The 22,672-nt window shown below is 37.5% G+C and overlaps 1 protein-coding gene across 1 annotated transcript in view; it reads right to left on the reverse strand.

Moving 5' to 3' along the window:
* The window catches only part of med13a (mediator complex subunit 13a), an 88,223-nt gene that overhangs the window by 61,208 nt on the left and 4,343 nt on the right, over nucleotides 1-22,672 (reverse strand). The window contains exon 2 of the mRNA XM_073829374.1: nucleotides 22,158-22,392. Within this exon, the coding sequence (XP_073685475.1) occupies nucleotides 22,158-22,392 (235 nt within the window). The remainder of the gene's footprint in view (nucleotides 1-22,157; nucleotides 22,393-22,672) is intronic.

The following is a 22,672-nucleotide window of genomic DNA, read 5'->3' on the forward strand; positions in this document are numbered from 1 at the left end:
GGTGCGCGCTGCGCAGTTGCGCTCTCTTTATTAAAACACCAGCGCTGCTGCTGATGCCGCGGCTCTGACTCCACTTGTTTACAAAGAAGAGCCAGGCTTGCTCCAAATAGTTTGGATTTGCGGCTGAACAAGGCGAACATCATAGATCATCAAAAAACTATTTGCAAAGGATGTCGTCTAGGTTCTCTCGAAAGGAGGAAACACATCAAACTTAAAACACCTCAAAGACCGACTCCATCAAATAAAAGATTTCAAGTAAGGTAAGTTTCATTTTAATTTCATATTTAGAGCATTGTTGCGTATTTTAATTTGAATGTCAGACTGAAATAAACATCACCGTTTGTGTAGTGAATCGTTAGCATAAGCGCGGCTAACGCATAATGCTGGGCCTTAATGAATTTGAAACAACGCTCCTATAACTTTTGTTAGAGTAAAAAAAAAAATAATAATAAGGACATGTATTTACTATTTTTTACACACAAATGACCCGTGTATCCAAAATATGTGTGTTAGAGAATGTACAAATGTGACGTTGATTTATGTCCTTAATATCAGTCTGTCAGAAAACGTTCTTGGCTGGATAACTCTAGCAGGTTTAAAAAGCTTATTAATAATAAATATGAATGCAGTTTGGATTGAATAAAAGTACAATCAAATAAAACACGTTTTATTCCCTGTTTAGTTTGGTAATACTTTACAATAAGATCAAATTCATGCATCATATTCTAACATAATCTTAAAGTAAGTGAATATATTTTTACAACATTAATTCATGTTTGTGAATGTTATTTAATACAAACACATGATCATTCATGTTTGTTCATATTTAACAGATTAACATGATTTTATGCATTAGTAAATGTTGAAATTAGCCTAAACTCACGAAGAATAATTGCCATGTAACTACTGTTTATTGTTAGGCAATGCAATGCTATCTAACTAATGGAAATTGTAAAGTGTTTTAAATACTGCAGTTTTCATCTGTGATAGACACTGGTCTTAATATATGTAATCTTATCTAAATTTATTATAACAGCTGAGGTTTGTTATTTACTGAAAATTAATATTTTTGCTGGTGTCAATGATCTAATGTCACATCTGGTCAGACTTAGCACACTGCTTTACTTAAGTATATTATTTTTTCTTTTTACAGTTGCAGAAGATCATGAAAGACCCCAGCGAACTCTAAAACAGACAACAGTTACAGATGTTTTTCCGCAGCAGCAGAAATATGACAAAAAGTTTTGGGTGAAGCTTGTTTACATTTTTTATGCCTGTAATTTATTTAGATGTTATTTAACTACTAAAATGTTTACAATCCTTGAAATACTTTTTTAACCTGTGGAAAATCTAACAAAATTTTGCGTAAGTATAAAGAATTTTTTTTTACCAAGTTTTTTTTGTACATTTTATTTTTGTTTAACTTTATTAATAAAAAATAGTGTGTTGCTCAATTAATATGTTATTGTGTTTTGCTTTGGTACCGAAATTGGTACCGAGAACCGTGGATTTTCAGTGGTATTGGTACCGAATACTGAAATTTTGGTACCGTGACAACACTAGCTGGGATCATGTAGAGTAGGGGTGGGCGGTACACCGGTGTCATAGTCATCACCGGTGTGAGATAGCGCCACGACATGGATTTTCTAATACCGTCAATACCGGTATATTTAAAACATTAAATTTTCTTCAAACGTTCAGTTGTGGTCTGAATACCTGTCCTTATACTATATATCTTGTTGTAAATAAAAAAGTAAAACATATTCGTATCAGCTTTGCAGGTGGTAGGTAAAAGGGGAGTGGCCATTAAACGGCTGGTGAAACATCGTGAAGAAAGGTCGGCCCTGTAGCCTATACCAGGGGCGGAGTGGCAATCGGGACGACCGGGACTTTTCCCGGTCGGCCGGCCAAAGGATTTACACAGCGGATCACAAATTGAGCAGGCGCGAGGCGAACGCGACCGGCCTGTTTACTTTTACTTTCGATTTTGTAAAGGGAGCAGCACATCTTATAATAGATATTTGTCAGTGAGTACAAGATTGCAACAAATCCTCCAGTCTATTTTTGTCATCTCTCTTTACTTTCGACCCGTGATCGTTCAAATCTAAAGGTCATTGTACACTGAGTCCGATTTTCGTATGTTTTTTTTTTTAGTTTTCTCATATTCGCCATCCTTATCAAAATGCTTATTATGGATGTGAAAATGCAGAACATCAAACATGATCCAAATTTTTTATGACGGATGAAAGTTTCAGAGGCAGTGTGTAAACTCGATTAACATAACCTGTATTTTTTTTAACGTGCAAAAATGTCGGACGAAAATTTCGTACTCACGTGTGCAAAGACATTAGGTGCGTTCGAGATGCACTACACTAGCCTGCCGCCGGCTGGCGAGAGCAGCCGCTTGCAGTCGGGGGAGGAGTAAAGAGACGGCAGTCAAGTCGGACACTTATAGAGGATGAAACTGTATTCCAAACATACACAAAAAAGGAATAAAGAAAAATTAAGAAATTAAACTACATGAGATAAATAAATAAAAGAAAAACGTTTCCCTATCATTTATTCTATACAATCGTTTTGCTTTTTTTGTTGATCATATCAGGTACGTGAGTTACTTTAATGTAATGCAATATGACGTTTATTATTTGCATCTTGGTTTTGTAGTTAGCTATAGGACATTTTTCAAATATAAGCAGTTTATTCAGTGTAGTGAAGCAAAGCATCCATTAAAAAAACGGCCTCTGGTTGACAATTTTTTTCCAAACTTTAACTCTTATACAATAAGAATATATATTTACCATATCGCCTAATCTTCATTTTCATCATTAATGTTTTGTTTGAATATCAGATATTCTATATAAAGATTGATTACATACATTAACTTTTTTAAGATAAACACGCAGCACACGTCGTGCTTGTCGTCACATAATCTGACCAATGAGAATAAAGTGTGTCGTCATCAAGGCTTTCGCAGCCGGTTTTAAGCAGCTGCAGCGCCTGACCTCTGCGGCTGGTCTCGTTTTGCTCTCACGGTACTTTGATGGCACACGTGATCGAAAGGCGGCTGCAGCGCCGATCAAAGTCGGACAAATGATCTTACCAGAATGCATTGTTTTGTAAGGCGGCAGCCGATTTCTTTCGGCGCCGCATGAAGTCGAACGCACCTATTAACTCCAGCAGCTCATGTTGGATGCAGGGTTGCCAAGTCCGCGTTTTTCCCCACAGAATTGGTCTACTTTTAAACTGTTGCCATGGGTTGATTTCCCCCAGTTATTTAAAGGTTTTAAATATTGCAGAAATTAAATTTAAAAAAATAATTTTTGTTTTGTTGTACACTGTTAAGTAAGATCTTTAGGTTGTTTGCAAAATAAATATGTTGAGAATACATGCTCTCCCATGTCTCTTTTTGATAAGGATACCTACCATATACTTATTATATTATGAAAAGATTAACTTTATTCACATACTAAATGGACAGGACAGGCTACTTCTCCGAAAATGTACCAAAAAAAGTAATACCGTGATATTATACCGGCACCGTTCAAAAGATGAAAAATACCGTGATATTAATTTTAGGTCATATCGCCCACCCCTAATGTAGAGCCCTTTGAAGCTGCGCTGAAACTGCATTTTCAACTTTTAATCTGTTGAGCACCATTGAAGTCCACTATATGGAGAAAAATTCTGGAACGTTTTCCTCAAAAACCTTAAATTTCTCTGCAAAATTATCAGAAAATTTATATTCTGAAAGTGGAGTAATCCTTCAACTGATTTTGAAAGCAGCCTCTGTTTCCGTGGTTAAAAAAAAAAAAAAAACTGAAAATGATATATCTAGTGAAGCTTTGAATTTGACTTGTCTTTCTCATTTGACTCGAGTCTTAATTAACCTGATGCACTGATTCTAGCAAACGCCATCTTGCCTTGCACTGGCTAGTCTTACAGGTACAGTGTCCAACGGGGCTGTAAATCCGAGCGCTGGTTTGTTTCTGGATCACGTTCGGCTGTGGCCTCCATGCTTCAGTAATCTCATTAGGAGTCACTGCTTAAACCTGGCAGCTCTTAAGCTCCTTTCAAACATGTCTCTGTGCAGCACAGCTCCCATGAGCACCCAGGGGCTGCACGCATTACACCACACACCCACCCACACTTGCCCGCCCGCTGGTCTGCAGATGGAAACACAGCAAATCCACTTGATAAAACAGCAACAAACAGCTCAGATAGGATTCCCCGACACCGCAGACGTCTGACAACACATTTGCTGCCACTGTGTCCCAAATCAGACACGTTTCATTTTAGGTGACAACAAAACTGACTTGATTATTTGCATTTAGAAAGAAGCTGAATTTTTAACCACATCTTCCACACATATTTCTGGCCATGTGTGTATATTTAAAACGCAAATCTTTGTAATTCATGGCTATCATCAACCCATCAGCCAACAGTAAGAGTACAGTACATTCAGCTCATTCCTACAAATTCAGCATAAAAGATAATTGTCATCCAAATCATAAGGTCATTCAGTCAGAGTGTTTCTGCATATGGTGAAATAAGCACAGACTGAACGCAGCTGAAGACCTGGAATCAGGCCAGAAGGCTAATCTATAATTCGTTGATGTCTTCTGAAAAGGCAGCAAGTAGCACAATTCACTTTTAAAGGATGTCATTGATTTGACTAACAGCTTGGCAACAATGAAACACCTTGTCTTTTGTCAAAGCAGAAAGAGAGGCAGAGAATGAGAGAGAAAATGAGGTGGTTTTGGCTGTCTCATGCATCTTTTGATACTCTTAAGTACAGGGTGCCAGCTACTTTTCACCTGTACACAGACACACGCGCTTGACAGAATCATTCATGCTAAGAAATGTTAACATCAGAGTCTATGAAAATCTCACATTCATGTAACACCTACAAAAAAAGGCATTAATCATTATATGCCTACCACTTAAAGGTGATAATTTCATAAAACCGGTTGATTATGCAAATGACAACTATAAGCCTTTGGCCTACCAATGGATGAAAGGAGTGGTATTTGGGAAACCCGTTTAAAAAGATGGTTTAATGATGTAGTAATGGTGTAGAAATTACTAACTTTTCTAGATTTAAAACTATATGCTTTAATATGAAATCTCAGCTATATGTGACACATTTTCTCAGATTGTAAGACATCAGGCAAGTAGATGGAAAACTGATGAAGGCATCACTGTCACTTTCACTTTAGATAACACAAATCATGCATCTTACTTTTTTATATAAACAGCTGCCGTAAAATCTGCTGTTTTAAGCATCAATGGCAACTTGCTCCTCCTTTAAACCAAACCATCGTGTTCACTATTTCTACTGTGGGGAGGAGGCACCTGGTTTGTATCAAGCGTTCCCTATGACCTTGTCTCTTATGGTCTAACCACTGCCCACAGAGCGTGAGACACAAAGAGAGGAAGATAGCTGACTTACAAAGAAACATGCGCACAGAAAACTGCAAGATGTAAACAGCACTAAAACACCCTTGAAATATAAACACATTAAGCTTGGAGAGCAAACAACATTAGGGAGTAATTCATAATAAATAAATGCATAAACAGTGCTGCCTCTAAAAGTATATTTACACTGATAAATGCATACTTGAATAGAATTTACTTTAAGAGTACACATTAAATCTTAATTTTAAATGCATGGAATTTGAGCTGCAACAGAAGCAGTTAAACTGACGGTGACTGTGTTTGTTTTGTAACGGTAAGACACTGAACACTTTTTTTTTTTTTTTTTAAGAACTCAAAGTTCAAGTTATCAGAGGAAACAACTGACTCGACTTTCAGGACAACACCCGTAACAGTGTAAGAGTTGCACACAAACCACATGGTTCCCACAGTCCAGCCAGGGTAATCATGGGTCAACTTAAATACATATAAGAAAGAGGGAAAATAAATAAAAAATAATTCCAATTACAAATATAAATGTAACTTTACTAGATAAAATATCTAGACTAGGCTGCAAAAGCAAGTGTAAATGGAAAATGAATCAAGACTATCACTCCTACAATTTTAAATAAAAAGCATATGATTTAATAAAATATCATTTAAAATTTTAATATTTAAAACCAGCCATTATTATACATTTATACACTTACACATATACATTATAAACATAATTATTATTGCAAATATAGGGCCCTATGAAATCAGTTATTTTATTATTTTCCCCAAATTCCATTTTATTTATTTATTTTTCAAATTTATCGTTGTTTAAATTTTTCTGGATCACGATTTAAGTTACATTAAATTTTATTAATCAAAAAGCATGTCTATTTAATTAAAATCATGAAACATACACAATTTAACAGCAATTTAAAGGTTTAACAAAAACCTATCCCCCCCAACTGCAACCCCGCCCCCCTTGAACGTCAACTTCATTTTATTTTCGATATAGCACCAGATCACAATAGAAGTCATTTAAGGTTATCTTTCCTATAGAACAGGTCTATACACAGTTCTTTTATTAAACAAACTAAATAGCCTTATGTTATTTATCTTATTTACACGAAGGCATGTCATTTCTGTCTACATGGTCGCACGTTTACAATGTCTCCTCCGCGAAAACACGGACTGGATCGCGGACTCCATTCATAAAAAACGAATTTACTATAGCGCGGAATGCCACGTAATTCGTCGATTTTTGGATTAATAAATCAAAAGTTGGTCTGTCACTTAATTCAAATCGCGATATTGAATAGTGTCTGTGAAAACTGAAATGCAAAAAGACCGTTTTAATATGAATCCTGCATGTTCCGTTTGCCTCTGTATGTATGAATGGTGGAGACGCGTTTCATTTTTTTACTACACTCATACTGAAGCACACGTGACGCTCCCGCTAATTTTTGGCATTTGCATCTCACATGAACAGATAAAATCTCCAAACCTGCTGTGAGTTTCACTGTTTCATTTGAGAAAACTAGCATATCATATCATACTGTACACTAGGGCTGTGCAATATGGACAAAATAATCATATTGCGATTTTTTGAACTAATATTGCGATTTTATTTGCGATTTTGGCAACTGTTTTTGCTTTTTCAAACAAGCTACATACATACATTCTAAATGTATTCAGTGCACAAGAAGTGCATAACAAAACATTTCACAATGAAATAACATAGTATTAAGTTTAATAAACAAAACATAAAATAAATTAGCCATGTTACTTTTTTCCCCCGGTACTTTAGCCTACTTTGTGTAATAACAAAAACATTCATTTCAGTGGAAAAATAAGTCCAAAACTCTCCATTTTAACATTTTGAGGGCTCTACAAACTTTTGCTTTTTTTTTTTTTTTTTTTTAGAAATTCTTGTGTGTTTTAATTTTTCTGATAATTTTTAATCAAATGAAAAATAAACCCTTTTAATTTTTGGCAAACAAACAGAAGTTTACTGTTAAAATCAATACATGGAAGAAAAAATATATTCAGTTTAAAATGTTTAAATAATAATTGTAGTTTTTTTCTACAATTAAGTGGTTAATCTTGTTGTAATTTTTTTTATCATATATTGTTTTATGTATGTTTTGTACATTATACTGTACAAAAGTAATACAAGACTAATATTGTTCTGTTACATGTTAAACCATACTTTAATTTTGACAGGTTGTCGTGAAGTTTCATTGTGTACAGTAGGGCTGTGCAATTAATCGCAATCGCAAAAAAAAAAAATTGCAGAGTTTTGGACTTATTTTTCCACTGAAATGAATGTTTTTGTTATTACACAAAGTAGGCTAAAGTACCGGGAAAAAAGCAACATGGCTAATTTATTTTATGTTGTCTGTTTTTAAGACAATTTTACTACAGTTTTGTTTATTAAACTTAATACTATGTTATTTCATTGTGAAATGTTGCACTGAATACATTTAGAATGTATGTATGTAGCTTGTTTGAAAAAGCAAAAAAAAAAAAAAATCGCAAATAAAATCGCAATCGCAATATTCGTTCAAAAAAAAAAAAAAAAAATCGCAATATGATTATTTTGTCCATATTGCACAGCCCTAGTGAAGACCTTTAAGTTTCTGTTTGTATATGACATGACGACAGTAAAATGCTTATCAAGTGAGTTGATGTGTTCATGTACTCTTATATTTTGAGGTGGCAAATGCTAAAAACACTGCGTCATGAGCACTTCAGTAGTGTGTAGTCAATGAAACCGTGCATCTGCGCCATTCATTCACAAAGAGACAGGATAGTATATTTACAGGTTAATATTTACAGATACTAGTCATATCACGTTTTGATTTAAGTGTACTGACCTACTTTTGATTTACTCATCCCAAATTTAGCAAATTCCGAGACAATCTGCCTTCTACAGTAAATTCCATTTTTATGACTGGATTCCGCGATTCTGTCTGCGTTTAAATCATAGGGCTCTACAAATATATACATTCCATGTGTAGAGAGGGTGAGAGAAATACAGAGCTTAACCCTAACCTAACCACATCCATGAGGCCAGAACATGCTGGTCTTTTCAGCAGTTCCCTGTATTATTGAGTACACCAGCAGTGAGCACCATATTATCATCCCTCAGACACATGGGCTCATAATAGCAGGACAGCGAGCCCTGCCCCTTAGTGTAGAGCTGCTCCCTACAGCCACAGGTTCCTATGCAGGAGTCATTAGATCAGCTGTAGGGTCATTAAACAGAGAGATTAATGTCTGCTCAACCATTGGCCCCAGGGGATTGAGCCAGACCAGGGAAGAGCCAGAGCCATGCGCTACAGGAGCCTCTTCTCTTTCTCCATGCTTATTTTCTGTGTTGTCTCTTCCCCCCTCCCATTTCCATCTTTCTTTATTTCTCTCTAGCTCATCTTCATCCTCTGCTGTAATCTGTCTTCCCTCTCTCTCTCTCTCTATATGCACCTCCATCCCTTTCTCTTCTCCTCATGCCCTTGGCTTTCCTTTCTTTCTCTCTTGCTCTCGTTTGTTCTTTTCCTCTGAATTTGAGAGCAGAGCCATACAAGGACCAGAGAGCTTCAATTACTAATTAATGACTATTTCCAAAGATGACAGAAGAGCACAGCAAGAACGCAAAGAAAAGAAGCATAAAGATGGAGGGAAGAGAAGGCAGGGCTCCCCCTCTTCCCTGGTTTGGGGAATTAAGTACAAAAGCCAATGCATCATCAGTACAGGGTGAACAAGTCTGACCACACCATAGTTACAGCGGCGCAGACACAACAAACAGCACTCGCTGAAAAATTGTAAGTGCATTTCAGAGACAGATTAATGAGAACAATAATCATTAATACTGATTACAGCCAATACCACTTATGACATTTCTTCCAGTTCTAACATTATGAGCATATTTAATAAATTACGAAACTTAACACTTCTAATTTGTCACCACATTAAAATAAATGTAGTTAAGTTTTCGGTTAGTTTGAGCTGCCGCTCAGTTTGAGGTTAGCAAGGCTTTTTTTTTTTTTTTTAAAGAAATTAATACTTTCATTCAACAAAGACGCAATAATTTTATCTAAAGTGACTGTACAGACTTTTGTTGTTACAAAATAATATGTAATTTAATTTTATACTAAGTATAGTTCAAGTCGATTAACAATTGCTGGCATATCGCTTGAGACTTACTGATGTATGATATGTTTTAATGTCACTATTGATGAGGAGTGTATGATCTTTAAATATTATCAGTCTTTAAATGCAAAAAATATAAATTGTACCTTAAGCATACTTGCAATAGTTCCACTTTAACACAATTACTTAATTACATAAGTATATATATTTTGCTGTACTTCAGCACTACTTTTGCACAAAGCATTAAGTACAAAATTAGTTGTTCCAATTTAGCAGACAGGTTTATTTAAATAAACCAGTTTAGTATACTAAAAGTACAATTTCAGGGTATTTTTATCAAGTATATAATATGTAAATGTATGAAATAATTGTATTTTAAATACATTTTGGTATATTTATTTTTCACTAATGCAAGGTGGTGATGTGGCAATGGCAAGTTACACCACAGCTGTTCATTATTTTCCAATAATTCAAAGGACCAGAATCAATTATTCCATTATACTATGGTTACCACACCTCAAATATTGTTCAGATGTTGTATTTAAAGACATTTAAAGGCAGAGTATGTGCTTTCCATACAGAATAAAACGCAACTTGTGATAATGTGTCATTTATAATATTGTTTGCTATATTCAGTGGTCAGTGCCTTTGTGGGTTTTGGTTTATTTGCTCTAAGCTGTAACAACTTCTGAAAAAATTGAAATCATTTGGTGAAATGATAATGCGGTCAAGACCTGCCTGGAACTACTTTAGCCATGAGTTTCCCTGAAAATAACTGCAAACCTTAGAATGTTCATCAACCAATCAGATTATTTAAAGGGAGTAGTTCACTTCCAGAACAAAAATTTACATCTGAAAAAATTCAGAGTACTCAACCTCTTGTCATCCAAGATGTTCATATCTTTCTTTCTTCAGTCATAAAAAATATTGTTTGAGGAAAACATTTCAGGATTTCGGGCCCATATAATAGAAAACTATGGTGCCCCAAAATGCAGTTTAAATGCAGCTTCAAAGGGCTCTAAATGATCCCAACTGAGGAAGAAGGGTCTTATCTAGCAACAATTTATAGCTTATCTTTACAATTTATAAACTTAACAACAAATGCGTGAACAGTTTATGACAGTTACGGTATGCCGAAAAACTCCCAAAAATCGCCCTACATCGCTGTTTTACCATTTTTGTTAAGGGTGTTTGATCTTCTTTGCATGTTCACTTTGTAAACACTGGGTCAGTACTTCTGCTGCGATGTAGGACTATTTTGAATTTTGAGTTGGTTTTTTGACTTACCCCAACTGTCATAATCAGGAATACATACACACAGTTCACGCAGAGCTAGACCAAGAGGAGCGTTTGCGGTTAAAAAGTATATAAATAGTCAATTTTTTCAGAAAATAACTGACCGTTCTTCCTCGTCTGGGATCGTTTAGAGCCCTTTGAAGCTGCATTTAAACTGCATTTCGAAAGTTCAAACTTGTGGGCACCATAGATATCCATTATACGGAGAGAAATCCTGAAATGTTTTCCCTCAAAAAAACTATTTCTTTACAACTGAAGAAAGAAAGACATGAACATCTTGGATGACAAGGGGGTGAGTACAATATCTGTCAATTTTTGTTCTGGAAGTGAACTACTCCTTTAAAAGCCCCATAGTATACATTTCAAATAAACACTTTTCTTTTTAACTTTTTTTATATTGAAAGAATCCTGAGGGGAAAAAAAAAAAAAAAAAAAAAAACATCACCACCAAAAATTCTCTAGTGGTGCATCCCTGTTGAAAATGCTTCTCATCGACTATCTAAAAACCACCATGAACAGGTTCCTTCCCACTAAAAGCGACAGATAATCATTGATCCATTTCACATGTCTGCAGGTCTTGACCATTAAGCCAAACACAAGCTACTTTCAAGCACAATGTAAACTGATGTTTGCAAGCATTACCGGTAAGGGCATAAAATAGATTGTTATTGACAACAGCAATTGCACATTTCAACAGAAACAACCAAAGCCCTGCATTACAGAAATAACACACAGTCTTGCAACAAAGCCCTTAACCTGTCAAACGGCACAACAAGATTAACAGGGAGAAAAATACAAATCAGACCTCACACACGCGGCGAGAAGAACAAAGAGGAGCTTTGCGCGTTATGCCGAGCAGCAAACCACCAGCAGTGTAAATCAACCCAAATCTTTCTCCTTCAATAAAACAAATGAAATAACACCAATTTCAGGTGACCCAGAAATGTCTTTTTATTACCAAACAGAATGTGTCTGTACAAGACCCATGCTGTTTTCTGGTAGGCATCTGGCACGATGTGTGATCGTCTGATCACGTTTCTCAACTGTTATGGTATCCGAAGTCTGTTTAAAACTGAGGAAACAGCGGAAGGTCGGGGGAAATTGAGAACGACAACAACGCACCTTCTGAAGCAAAAGAACTTGTATTATTTCCTTTTGTATCGGACATCACTTCCTGTTGGAGGCAAAGCTCTCCAGCCACAGGTCAAAGGTCGCAGCGAGTCGAGGGTTTACAAATGGCCTTCCGGGGATGATCTCACTCACAACCGCCCCTACGGTCTTCAGACACGCAGTGATGTCAGGGAAAGGCAGCAGCAGACATCATCTCCTCCAGCGCACTCAGTTCTCTTGGTGTCGATGGGATCCAACATGTTTTCAAAGAACCTTTTCTCTGAGCGGCTCAGCTCTGTGGCCCGAGGGTTCACACTACACACAGCTTGCCAATAGAAGATTCCTGCTCTTAAATGCACAGCTCATGTGTCTGACAAGCAGCTCCAGTCAAGCCGCAAGCACATCACCAGTGTCCCTGAGAGTCATGGCCTACGGGACACCAGGACAAATATTAAATGAAGTGTGTTCATCACAACTTCTGTCATTATGTTGGTGGGAGACTCTCTGAGGCCAATCTGTAATTACTACGACTGACGGGCTCTCGGTGTACTTGGCTTACTGCTCCGACTAACACTTGCACACATATTAAAGGTGCAGTGTGTAATTTCTATACTGCACGGCACAGTGAGTTTTATAGCGGCCCCACACAGCAAAAATTAAAGACTGACTCAAAATAAGTTTGCCCAGTATTTTTGACTGTTATTAATGAATAATTGGTTGATTTAGTTGTAAATAAATGATGAGGGCTAGGTTGACAAATTTCACAATCTTACGATTCGATTTCTGATTCAATTTGATATTGATTATTTTGGATATACAGTAGTCAACATTTGAAGTGGATCAAAAAAGTTCATCAAAGCTGTCCTAAGACAAGAACGGGTATTGTTTTGGTTTTAGGACAACTTTGATGAAAGGTTTACTGTATATCAGGTACAATACATGGGAAATTTTCTCAAAGGAAAAAAAAAAAATCTCACAGCTGCTGTAAAATATAAATAAGTGTCCTTTGCTACTACATTACTATAATACTGAAGGTTAAAATTAACTGATTTGTATGCAAACCCTTAAATTACATTCAATGATATTTTTATAATAATAAAGTTACAACTACATAATTATATTTCTACTCCAATTCATTTTGTTTTTAAATATAAACATTTAAATGGTGGCTGTCATAAAAACTTGATGGTCTTAAAATTATAATATGTTATATGGTGCATATATTTAGCAAAATGCTCCTCGCTGGAGCTAATTTTTCTAACTGACTAACAAATATATGGTTACTGAATGTTTTTTTCGGAGGTAAATGTGACGTTACATGACATTGTGTAGCATAACAAGCTGTTATTGACGTCTTTCCATGGTTTAAACACTAATTGAGCGATTACATGAGACATGATATGGATTTCGGTAAGTTGTACTTTCTTTTAACATACCTTCGGATGTTCATTCAAGTTTCTTTCGTGCTGAAACCGGTATTAAATGCCAAAATGGCATTTATTGTTTGAATACTGTAATAAAATGGTAAGAATTTAAAATCTGAGATTTATTGAATAGGAGGTGCGCTAGAAAGTTAGTTTTTTAACTGAAAACAGGGTAGACTAAACGATTCTTGGAATTTAAGAATCAATATTGTATTGTAAAGATGAGAATTGATTTAAATCGAGAAATCAATTTTTTTTTTTACTAAAAATCTAAGTAGTAAGTAAAATTAGGTTGTAAAAGACAAAAAAACCAGTAAGAATAGTAATAGTTTTTAAAAAAAACTGAGCCGCTAGTGTCTCATAAAACACACTTCATTTTTAGAGATGCACCGATCGATCGGCATCCGATCGCAATCGACCGATAGGGGCGCTATCGGTTTTGATCGGAGTTCTCAAAATAGATCAGAGCAGGCCGATCAGATGACGTTTACAACAACAAACAGCCGCCAGAGCATGCATTCCCACTTCTCAGACTAGGGTCTCCTAATGGGCGTGGCTGTCTCTACAACGCATTAACACTGAAGATGGCGTCGCCGGTATGGGTTTTTTACAACATGTCCGAGAAGGACAACAAATTTGCCGCTTGCAAGGTGTGTGCAAAGGAGATACCCCGAGGTAGCCTGGCTAACGCCAGACCACGTTATGACTTCGTCATGATTCGTGGTCTGGGAACCACATGTTCATTTTCTCGTATTTGAGGCGTGGTTTACGAATGCCCAGAGCCGTTTATTGGGCGATACGAATGTGTATCAAAAGCGCCTGTGCGTAGCTCATAGCCAATCGTTTCAATTATACCGGATGACGTATGTAGAGCGAACGCCAAATGTTGCTATTTTTTCAAAATAAACTTGCGTTCTAAACTACTTAGAACACTATACCGTGTCTACACCGGACGCGACAGTTGCCGCGCCGCAACAGCTAAAGTCTGTCTAGACTGGACGCGACAAGGCGACCGTTGCAAATCATTTAAACTTTGTGTGAGCACGTCATAAATAGAACGCGGCAGCAGATTACTGTCAGAGATTTGCCGTGTCGCGCCGCATCCAGTGTAGACAGCATAATAGGTTCTAATGTCATTTGTTGAGTCTGGTCGCGCCGCTCGCGTCCAGTGTAGACACGAAAGATAACTTTGCGTCTGCTGCCATGCTGGATCCATAGTAACAAACTGCTTCGGTGAGTCGCATAGAAGGCGTCATCGTCTTGCTGCTCCCTCCCCGTTCTGTGATTGGTTCCCTATCTTAGGTGAAAATTAGGTCCATGGTTTCCAGACTAGACTAGCAGCGTGAATAAAATCGCGCTGCGCAAGGCAGGATGGGGAAACCCAGGCTAACCCCGAGGAGGAGTGCTACAAAAGAATTAACACAACGAACATGATACGACATTTGAAAGTTTCTCACATTAAAGAGTATACCGAGTTTACAAATTTAGCTTCTGATAAGGCAGAGAAAGGAGAAAAAAAAAAAAAAAAAAAAAAAGGGGCGTGCATGTATATGTACAGGGTGCGATTTGCCTGGGGGGATGGGGGGATTTCCCACCCTCTGGTCTATGCATCCCTGCCTCTGCTGAATTATTTTTATCCACGGTGGGGATAAAACGTCCCGTGAAGCCGCTCCTACGTCCCGATCTAAGTCAAATTATTCGCGATACGCGCTTTAAAGTCGTCTGAATCAAATGATTCGCCATACGCACTTTGAAGTTGAACGCTCTGAATCAAATGATTCGCGATCCGATTGGAGCGCTTCGAAACAGTGAATCTTTTTGCGACGCAGTGGTTTACTGATTCGGAGTTTCCAAAAAGCTCCATTGGTACTTTGTTCACCTTCTCTATAAAATGTATTCATTGTTTGAAATTAAATCATTACTATTAATAGGCCTAACTTACGATGTTTTTATTAAATTGTGATCACATAATACAGCTTCCGTCGTATTAAAAACATTTCATGACCTAACACTCATTATCTGGTTCTTGCCTCAAAAGACGGGTATATAATGCGCGTTGTTAACAGATTACACTAACAGTTTGGTCAACCTCTGCCTATGGAGAGAAAGAAAAAAAGTTTTCAAAAGCATCCCCCCCTCTGTCGCACCCTGTATATTTATATGCATATGTATGGCATATTTATTTTATTTTTCCACAAAAAGCTTGCTGCTATTGTGATTCTAAGAAAGAGCCTCCTGGGAGTTAAATGTTTATTATGGTGCACATGTGTGTTTTGCACATAATTTTTTTTATTTTAAGATTTAACTCCTTTTTCCACAGGAAAACTAAGGTTTATAGTTTACAAATTGTGTCAACTCTAAAAGAGTGAAATGTGTTGTACACATAATTACTGCCAAAAGACAGTTTTACTCTATGTAAGCTGAGTCCAAGTTGTCTCTGAGAGTCTCGAGAGTGTTAAATATTGAAATTTGCCTCAACCTGCAATAAAACTGGTCAATTCATGATACTTTCTCATTTCCTACTTTTTATACTAATAATACAATGACAATGTTTGTACATGAGACAACAATATTGAAGAATTTATGGATTTGACGCTGTGATCGGTAATATCGGGATCGGCAGATACTGCTTTTGGTGATCGGCCCCCAAAATCCAGATCGGTGCATCTCTATTCATTTTTAACACATTAAACCTAAAAAAAATTAGCGTTTTATGTCGTAAGCCAATAAACAGAAGACAATACTCTGTTAGTAAAGACTGTGCCCTCCTTTTTCCTCAAATCATGAATAAAAAAAAAAAGTCAGTATGACTATGAGCCTTAATTTTGTAGCCTGAAAGCCCGTCAGCCTTCAGCATAATGGGTATCACCAGCAGCTGTCTTTGAGCTATGCGGTAAACAGGTAGCCCTCGCGAAAAAACCCAGAGGAGGGAGAGAGAGAACGGGGGAGAGAACGGGAAGAAAAAGAGAGGGAGAGAAAAGCTGCCAGCACAACTCGCACCACAGGGAGACTGGCAGACGGGGGAGGGAGCGAGAGAGTGTAGCAGACGAGTGTCAGAGGAGGAAAAATGAGGAAGAAATGAGCCCTACAGCAATTACCCTTACAGACAGACTACAGCTCCTTAATTTCTATGCAAAAAAGATCAGAGAGAGAGAGGAAAGGAAAAAAAAGAGAAAGAGGGAGGCAAAAGGGAGAGAGAGGAAAAGCAGAGGGGAGGGAGAGAAAGAGACAGAAAGGAGGAGGGAAAAAAGACCTTATTCATGTCTCGTTCTGTGGATGCCCCTGGATAGAACCGACATCAGCAAGCGCCACCGACGGGAACAGAGAGCAGGAAGGGGGAGGGGAGGCGATCGGACATTTACATAAAAATAGAGGGCCGTGGTCTACCGAGGAGATGCTCATTTACTCCAATGGCAGTTCGGTTATTCCAGATCATTCCATCACAGAGTAAGCGGAGCGCTGGGATTGGTTCTCTCCCGCGTTCCATTCAGAGTCGGGTAAAGTTGCCTCTCCAACATCAGCCAAATGGCCTCCTGTCTCATTACATCTCCCAAACAGCACTCCTTGTTTTCTTCCACTCGCTCGGTGATTAAATACAAGGCTTCAGAAGATCCGTCAACTTCTTCCTTCACTTGCTTTTTCCCTTGGGACAGGAGTGATTAGTTAGCAGACAGGAATGGCACTTGCCGCAAAATTTTAAGACTTTAACAAGCTGTAGTTCTGACGAGGGGGTAAACTATGAGAGGGAACAAAACATGGATGGATAAACATGTGGAGACACCAACATATGAGCTCAAACAGCCCCAGACAAAGACTCAGTGTTACATCATTGTATTAACTAGGGATGTAACAATATAAGCAATATTGTGGTATTGCGATAGCAAAACTGTCTCGATATCATCGTGGTCACATGATGATATGAAACGGCAGATGTTTCAGGCAAAAAGTGTAGTTATTAGGGCTATTATGTTTTGGCACAATATCTGTCAAACGAATTAAAACCAAAAGCACAATATGGCTTAATCCCTTCTTCAAGTCTGCTTCCGCACTTCGTTTAGGCGATTAGCCTAAACATCATGATCCGGTGTTTTCTGCACTTCAGAACGGCTCAGTTCACAGTGAATGCAGTGAACTCGTTTATTGCATGTGCCATAAGTTTAGCATGAGTTTGGGAACACAACAGCCACCAGTTATGCTTTATTTTCGCGGCAAATGATTACAGCATTTCAGTAGATCTGTAGTGAGATGCAGTTTTGTAAGCCTGTTTTCACTAAAGCTAGAGTTTTCCATTAAAATAAAAATTCTACTGCAGTTTCTGTCAAAATAAAAGCTTAAAAATGCAGTAGGAATTCCGGTTTAAACGGGTAACGTTACTTAAGTCCAAATGTGTAGTAATTATGACAGAAGTATTGTAATTCCCTACTGTAAAGCAAAAATAATTAGGGATGCACCGAAATGAAATTCTTGGCCGAAGCCGAATAATAATGAAATGCTTGGCCGAAGGCCGAATACCGAACGTGGTGTTTCGCATTTTTTTCCATTTATTTTGCCAATTTTTTCACCATTACAATAATTAAATAGTAAAAATTTGCTTTTTACTATTTTGCATTGCTTTTCAGAGAAATAAAATGACAAAAATACAATTTCAAAATATTTATTTAACACTGAACTAGTTTTTAATATTAATATTTTTACTAGAAATTAACATTAAAGTTTCAAAGAATAAATCAATTATATTAATTTAACCAATTGTTATCAATCAAATACTATATTACTTAAATAACATATACATATATTTTACTGCCTTTGTTTAAATTGTTTACATTTTTATAACATTATCTTGTGGATCCATCAGTTCACATTTACAACTCTATGCGTTTCTCTTCCAGCAGGAGGCGCTGTCAGAATAATATTACACAAAGCAGCGCAGCAAATGACTTTGAAACGTGCAGCGCTCATATTTATTCAATGGATAGCCTTTTGAAGTTTCATCGCAATTCTTGTCTTTCAGTCCCCACATTTAAGACCACCTGAACTCATAATTAAGACTTTCTTAACCTCTAAATAAAACTGCAGTCATCAATGAAAATTAAGAGCTTTATTTAAGTCTTTCAAAAAACAAACCTTACACAAAATACGTTTCTTTTTATTTTTTTCCCGCCATGTTCAGGGCACAAGAAAAATATTAGGGGACTAAATTAATATCAGCATATAAAGTATAATCGCCTCTTATTGTCTCTGAGAGAATGCACGTCAGATGCTGAAAGCACTGTCAGTTTTCACTTTCACATATAGCGCAGTTTTCACGTTGCTTGTGTGATATCCATTAGCTCACCTCCATGGTTTAAAACATAAATATTTATAAAAATACAGTATATAGAAAGGACAAATCTTTAAAATATTGTGATGTAACACCAACGTAAAGCCATTGTTTTTCACTCACTGAAAGCTACATCTGTCTCTTTCTCTGCTCTCATCACTGGCTGCCCGCACGACTGCAGACACACCCCTCTTGAAACTTCGGCATTACATGTTTTGCAAATCGCTATCTGTGGGTCTTTCTCGGATACGCTGATATACGTCCACACCGCAGATGTGTTGCTTCAGACAAGCACGAGCAGGCTGCGGTTTCTGTTTGCGTCAACATACTGTTTCGGCCGTGTTGTTTTGGTGATAAAAGTCTTTCGGCCGAACACCGAAAATGCCCTTTTGGGCCATTTTCGGCCGAACATTTTCGGTGGCCGAATATTCGGTGCATCCCTAAAAAAAATATAGTTATGAAATATCAATTTTTAATTATTTCACAGTGCAACTTTTCTACGATATATGGCTAGTACTAACATAGGAATAACAAAAATATTAAAAATTTTATTATATTATTATATTCTAATTTGTTTGGCATCCTAAAACACCAGTGTGAACATAACTGAGACTGAGACAGTATACCACAAATAAAGGAGGTTTGAGTTCCCTTTTAAAGTTCAGGTACAAGTCAATTCACTGACTTTTTTCTAAATTAAGTTTTTTTTTTTTAGTTAAAAACATCTTATTTTTTAACTCTCAAAGTGCATTTGATAAAATAACTTTAAAATGTACAAAATTAAAACAAATTTCTTCATATCGAGATATTTTGATATTGTTACATCCCTAGGATTAACATCCAATCAGAAGTGGGTGAAGCTGAATACTGGGGTAAATGTGGTATAAAACATTTGTGGATCACATTATTGAAACCACACTCAAAAGTCGTCAAAAAAATGTGACCACACTGCAGATCTGAATGGATTGATTACTTTAACACATCACGTCAAGTTACTAAAATCACTGAAAAATCACTCGAAAAATTTGTAAGAAACGGAGAAATGCTTAAAATTCAGCTTTGCCATCAAAAGAATAAATTGTATATTAAAATATAATAAAATAGAAAAGTATTGTTTTTAAATTTTAATAATTACAAAACTGTTTTACTGTATTTTTCATTAAAATTAATTCAGCTTTTGAATGGTAGTGTATGTTTTGACTATCAGCATTAAGTAACACTGCCAAAATGTGTGACAAGTGCTCACAAGAGATGCATGTTAACCTGAGGTGTAAACAGTTTTAACATCTGAGACAGAGTGGAGAATATGGTGTTGAAAACTTCCGCAGCTCTAGCCACTACTTCCAATGCAAATCTTCAGACATCCAAGCTTTTTTACGTCTCCTGTGCTGTATTTTTGACAAGGCTTAATTATGACAGGACACATGAAGTCTGGTCCATTCACTTTCATTCTTGAAACCTTCTGAGACATGTGTTCCTCAAGTGAAGCGTACAACAGAGATAGTGCCATCTTTCATTCTCTCTCCATCCCATTTAAAGTCTCCCTGGACCTGCTGTTCACTGATTCACACCTTCACTGCCAGGGTGCCAGTTGGGATCTAAATCAGGTGCTCCACGGTCCAGCGCGGGTGAATATATTTATGCGTGTGTGTCTCTTCAGAGCTTAATCTTTATTGCATCCCATGGGCTTCCACTGCGTTTGTACGAGGGCCAGAAGAAAGACGACCGCATGCGTGTTTGTGAGAAAGACATCAAGAAGTGCGTGTCAAGGGGATGTCGAATGAGCAGCAGGTTCACACGTCTGTTGCAAGGAGAGAAGGTCAAGTGGTTATGACCCTGCTGATCTCAAGACGACCGCAGGCATAACATTTAGTCCTGAAACACAGGCTGTTTGACACTTTATCTGATCCTGAATTAGACAAACAGAGAACCACAGATGCCTACAAGATGAACAAATTAAAAGTACACAGCACTTAGATCAAATGAAACACGATTTCATCTGCAATAAATTTAGCGCTCTTTCCAGAGTTTTCCCAACACCTTAAAAGCAATTAAAAGTCTTCCTTGACTTTTCTGGCCGCTCAAGATCAGCAATTTCTTCCCAAATAAATATTTTAAAGCTGGGTTTGACTTGAAAAATTTATGTTCACCCTAAAAATCACTTATTCAGGTCTTGAAATCACTTGAAATTTTCCAGAGACCAACACGTGAAGAAAGAAGAGGTGTCAAGAGGAAGAGACACAAATGTCAGACTTCTCCTCTGAGAGTCATGAGGCACAACCGGGATGCAGCCATTATAGCAAACATCCCCACAAACGAATGAAAAATACAGCAATATCTTTTGTGGAGAGGGATATTATGGAATGGGTGAATTGGTCATTGTTTTGACCATAAGGCTCCATTTCTGTCCCTCCTCCAGCACAATGAACGGTAATGAGGAAGGGTCAATGGACAAAAGAAAAAAAAATAAATCGCCTCTTCCAATTTCTCTATATCACCCCATTTTTCATTCCTACTGTTTCTCACTGTAAAAGAAGGCATGAATAAAGATGGGACAGGTCCATCTCCTTGGTCCATAAAGGAACGGGGGGAAAAAAAGGTGGAAAATGAAAGCTTTTCCGCAGACATCCATGATGCTTTCTGCTCGTTCATGCTTCGATGCTCTTCATTATTCCATCCTTCAAAGGGCTTAAGAAATAAAAATGAGCCAAAACTTCTTCGATATTTCCTATTCCTTTCTTTTGTCTTTTATCAAACCGAGGGATTTGCTCTCACACACGTCGTATGAGATGTGACGGCGTCACACAGACTCTACTCCTCTGTTTCACACAACGCAACACTAACCCAAAACAACAACCCTCAGGTCTGAGTTAGCAGAGCGAGAACTGATCTTGAAAGAAAACACAATTATAAAGGCATTTCTCACAGATCCACAGGTGATCACTTCTAAAACACCTTCAGACCAGTCAGTTCAAACACAACAGAAGGAGCTTGATCTATATTTATCACTCTAACAGCTCTTGTAAACATTAAAAATATTGTAGCGTGTATAAACTTAATGGCACACTTTTTAGGTTTATCCGCAAGCGACAGACACTGACTGCTAAACTGGGACTGCAAAAACAATAACCGAAGATCTTTGCTTGGGCCTACGGCACATTTTGATGACAAGTAACTAAAATGCACACTCAAAGAGTGTGTGGGTGTGAGAGAGGAAGAAGGAGGAAGAAATTCAGAGAGACCACAGTCGATAGAGAAAGAGAGATAAAGTGGGCGAAAAGGAAAAAAGAAACTGAAAAACACAAAACAAAAGGACTTTTCGTTAGACTCAGTGAAACGCAGTGAGCTGCCTACCTAGAAAGCATGAAAAGGTACTTGATACCTTATCGCCACATCTTTTTTTTTTTTGCACCAGTACTTGCTATTTAGGTAGGTTTCGCTCAAAAGCTTACCTGTCAGTTCGTGGTGGATGAGGTCAGAAAAGTTGGGATCGTCGCCCCACCAGAAGAGCCAGAGCTCCCGGCGACCCTGCCTCTGGCTCCGCCTCCACACGCTCAGCACATCCGCCTTTAGACAACGGCTGAAGCTGCAGAGGATGGGGTCCTCCTCGGTGACCGGGAACAGGATAGGCGCCGAGGTCGGACCTTGCCACACATACCTCTTCCATTTTATTCCTGTCAAATCAGCCTGCGAGAAAGAGACATCACCACGTTAGCTACTGTAAGTACGACCGCTCACCACCTGCGAAAAGACACACATATTCTGCAGCATCTAAAATCTTAGTGCTGATCTATTATCTGGTTTTAAGACCGAAGATAAACGGCATTGATGTGATGGAACAGACGCTGGACCAGCAGCACTCAAGCTATGAAATACTTAATGGACCCCAGCCCAGGAGTTAATCCTGCCTTAATGATCCGCTGTAAGATCAGCCATACTCAGAATGATACAGATAGATCAGAAAAAC

Source organism: Garra rufa, chromosome 23, assembly GCF_049309525.1.
Source record: "Garra rufa chromosome 23, GarRuf1.0, whole genome shotgun sequence".
NCBI classification, from domain to species: Eukaryota; Metazoa; Chordata; class Actinopteri; order Cypriniformes; family Cyprinidae; genus Garra; species Garra rufa.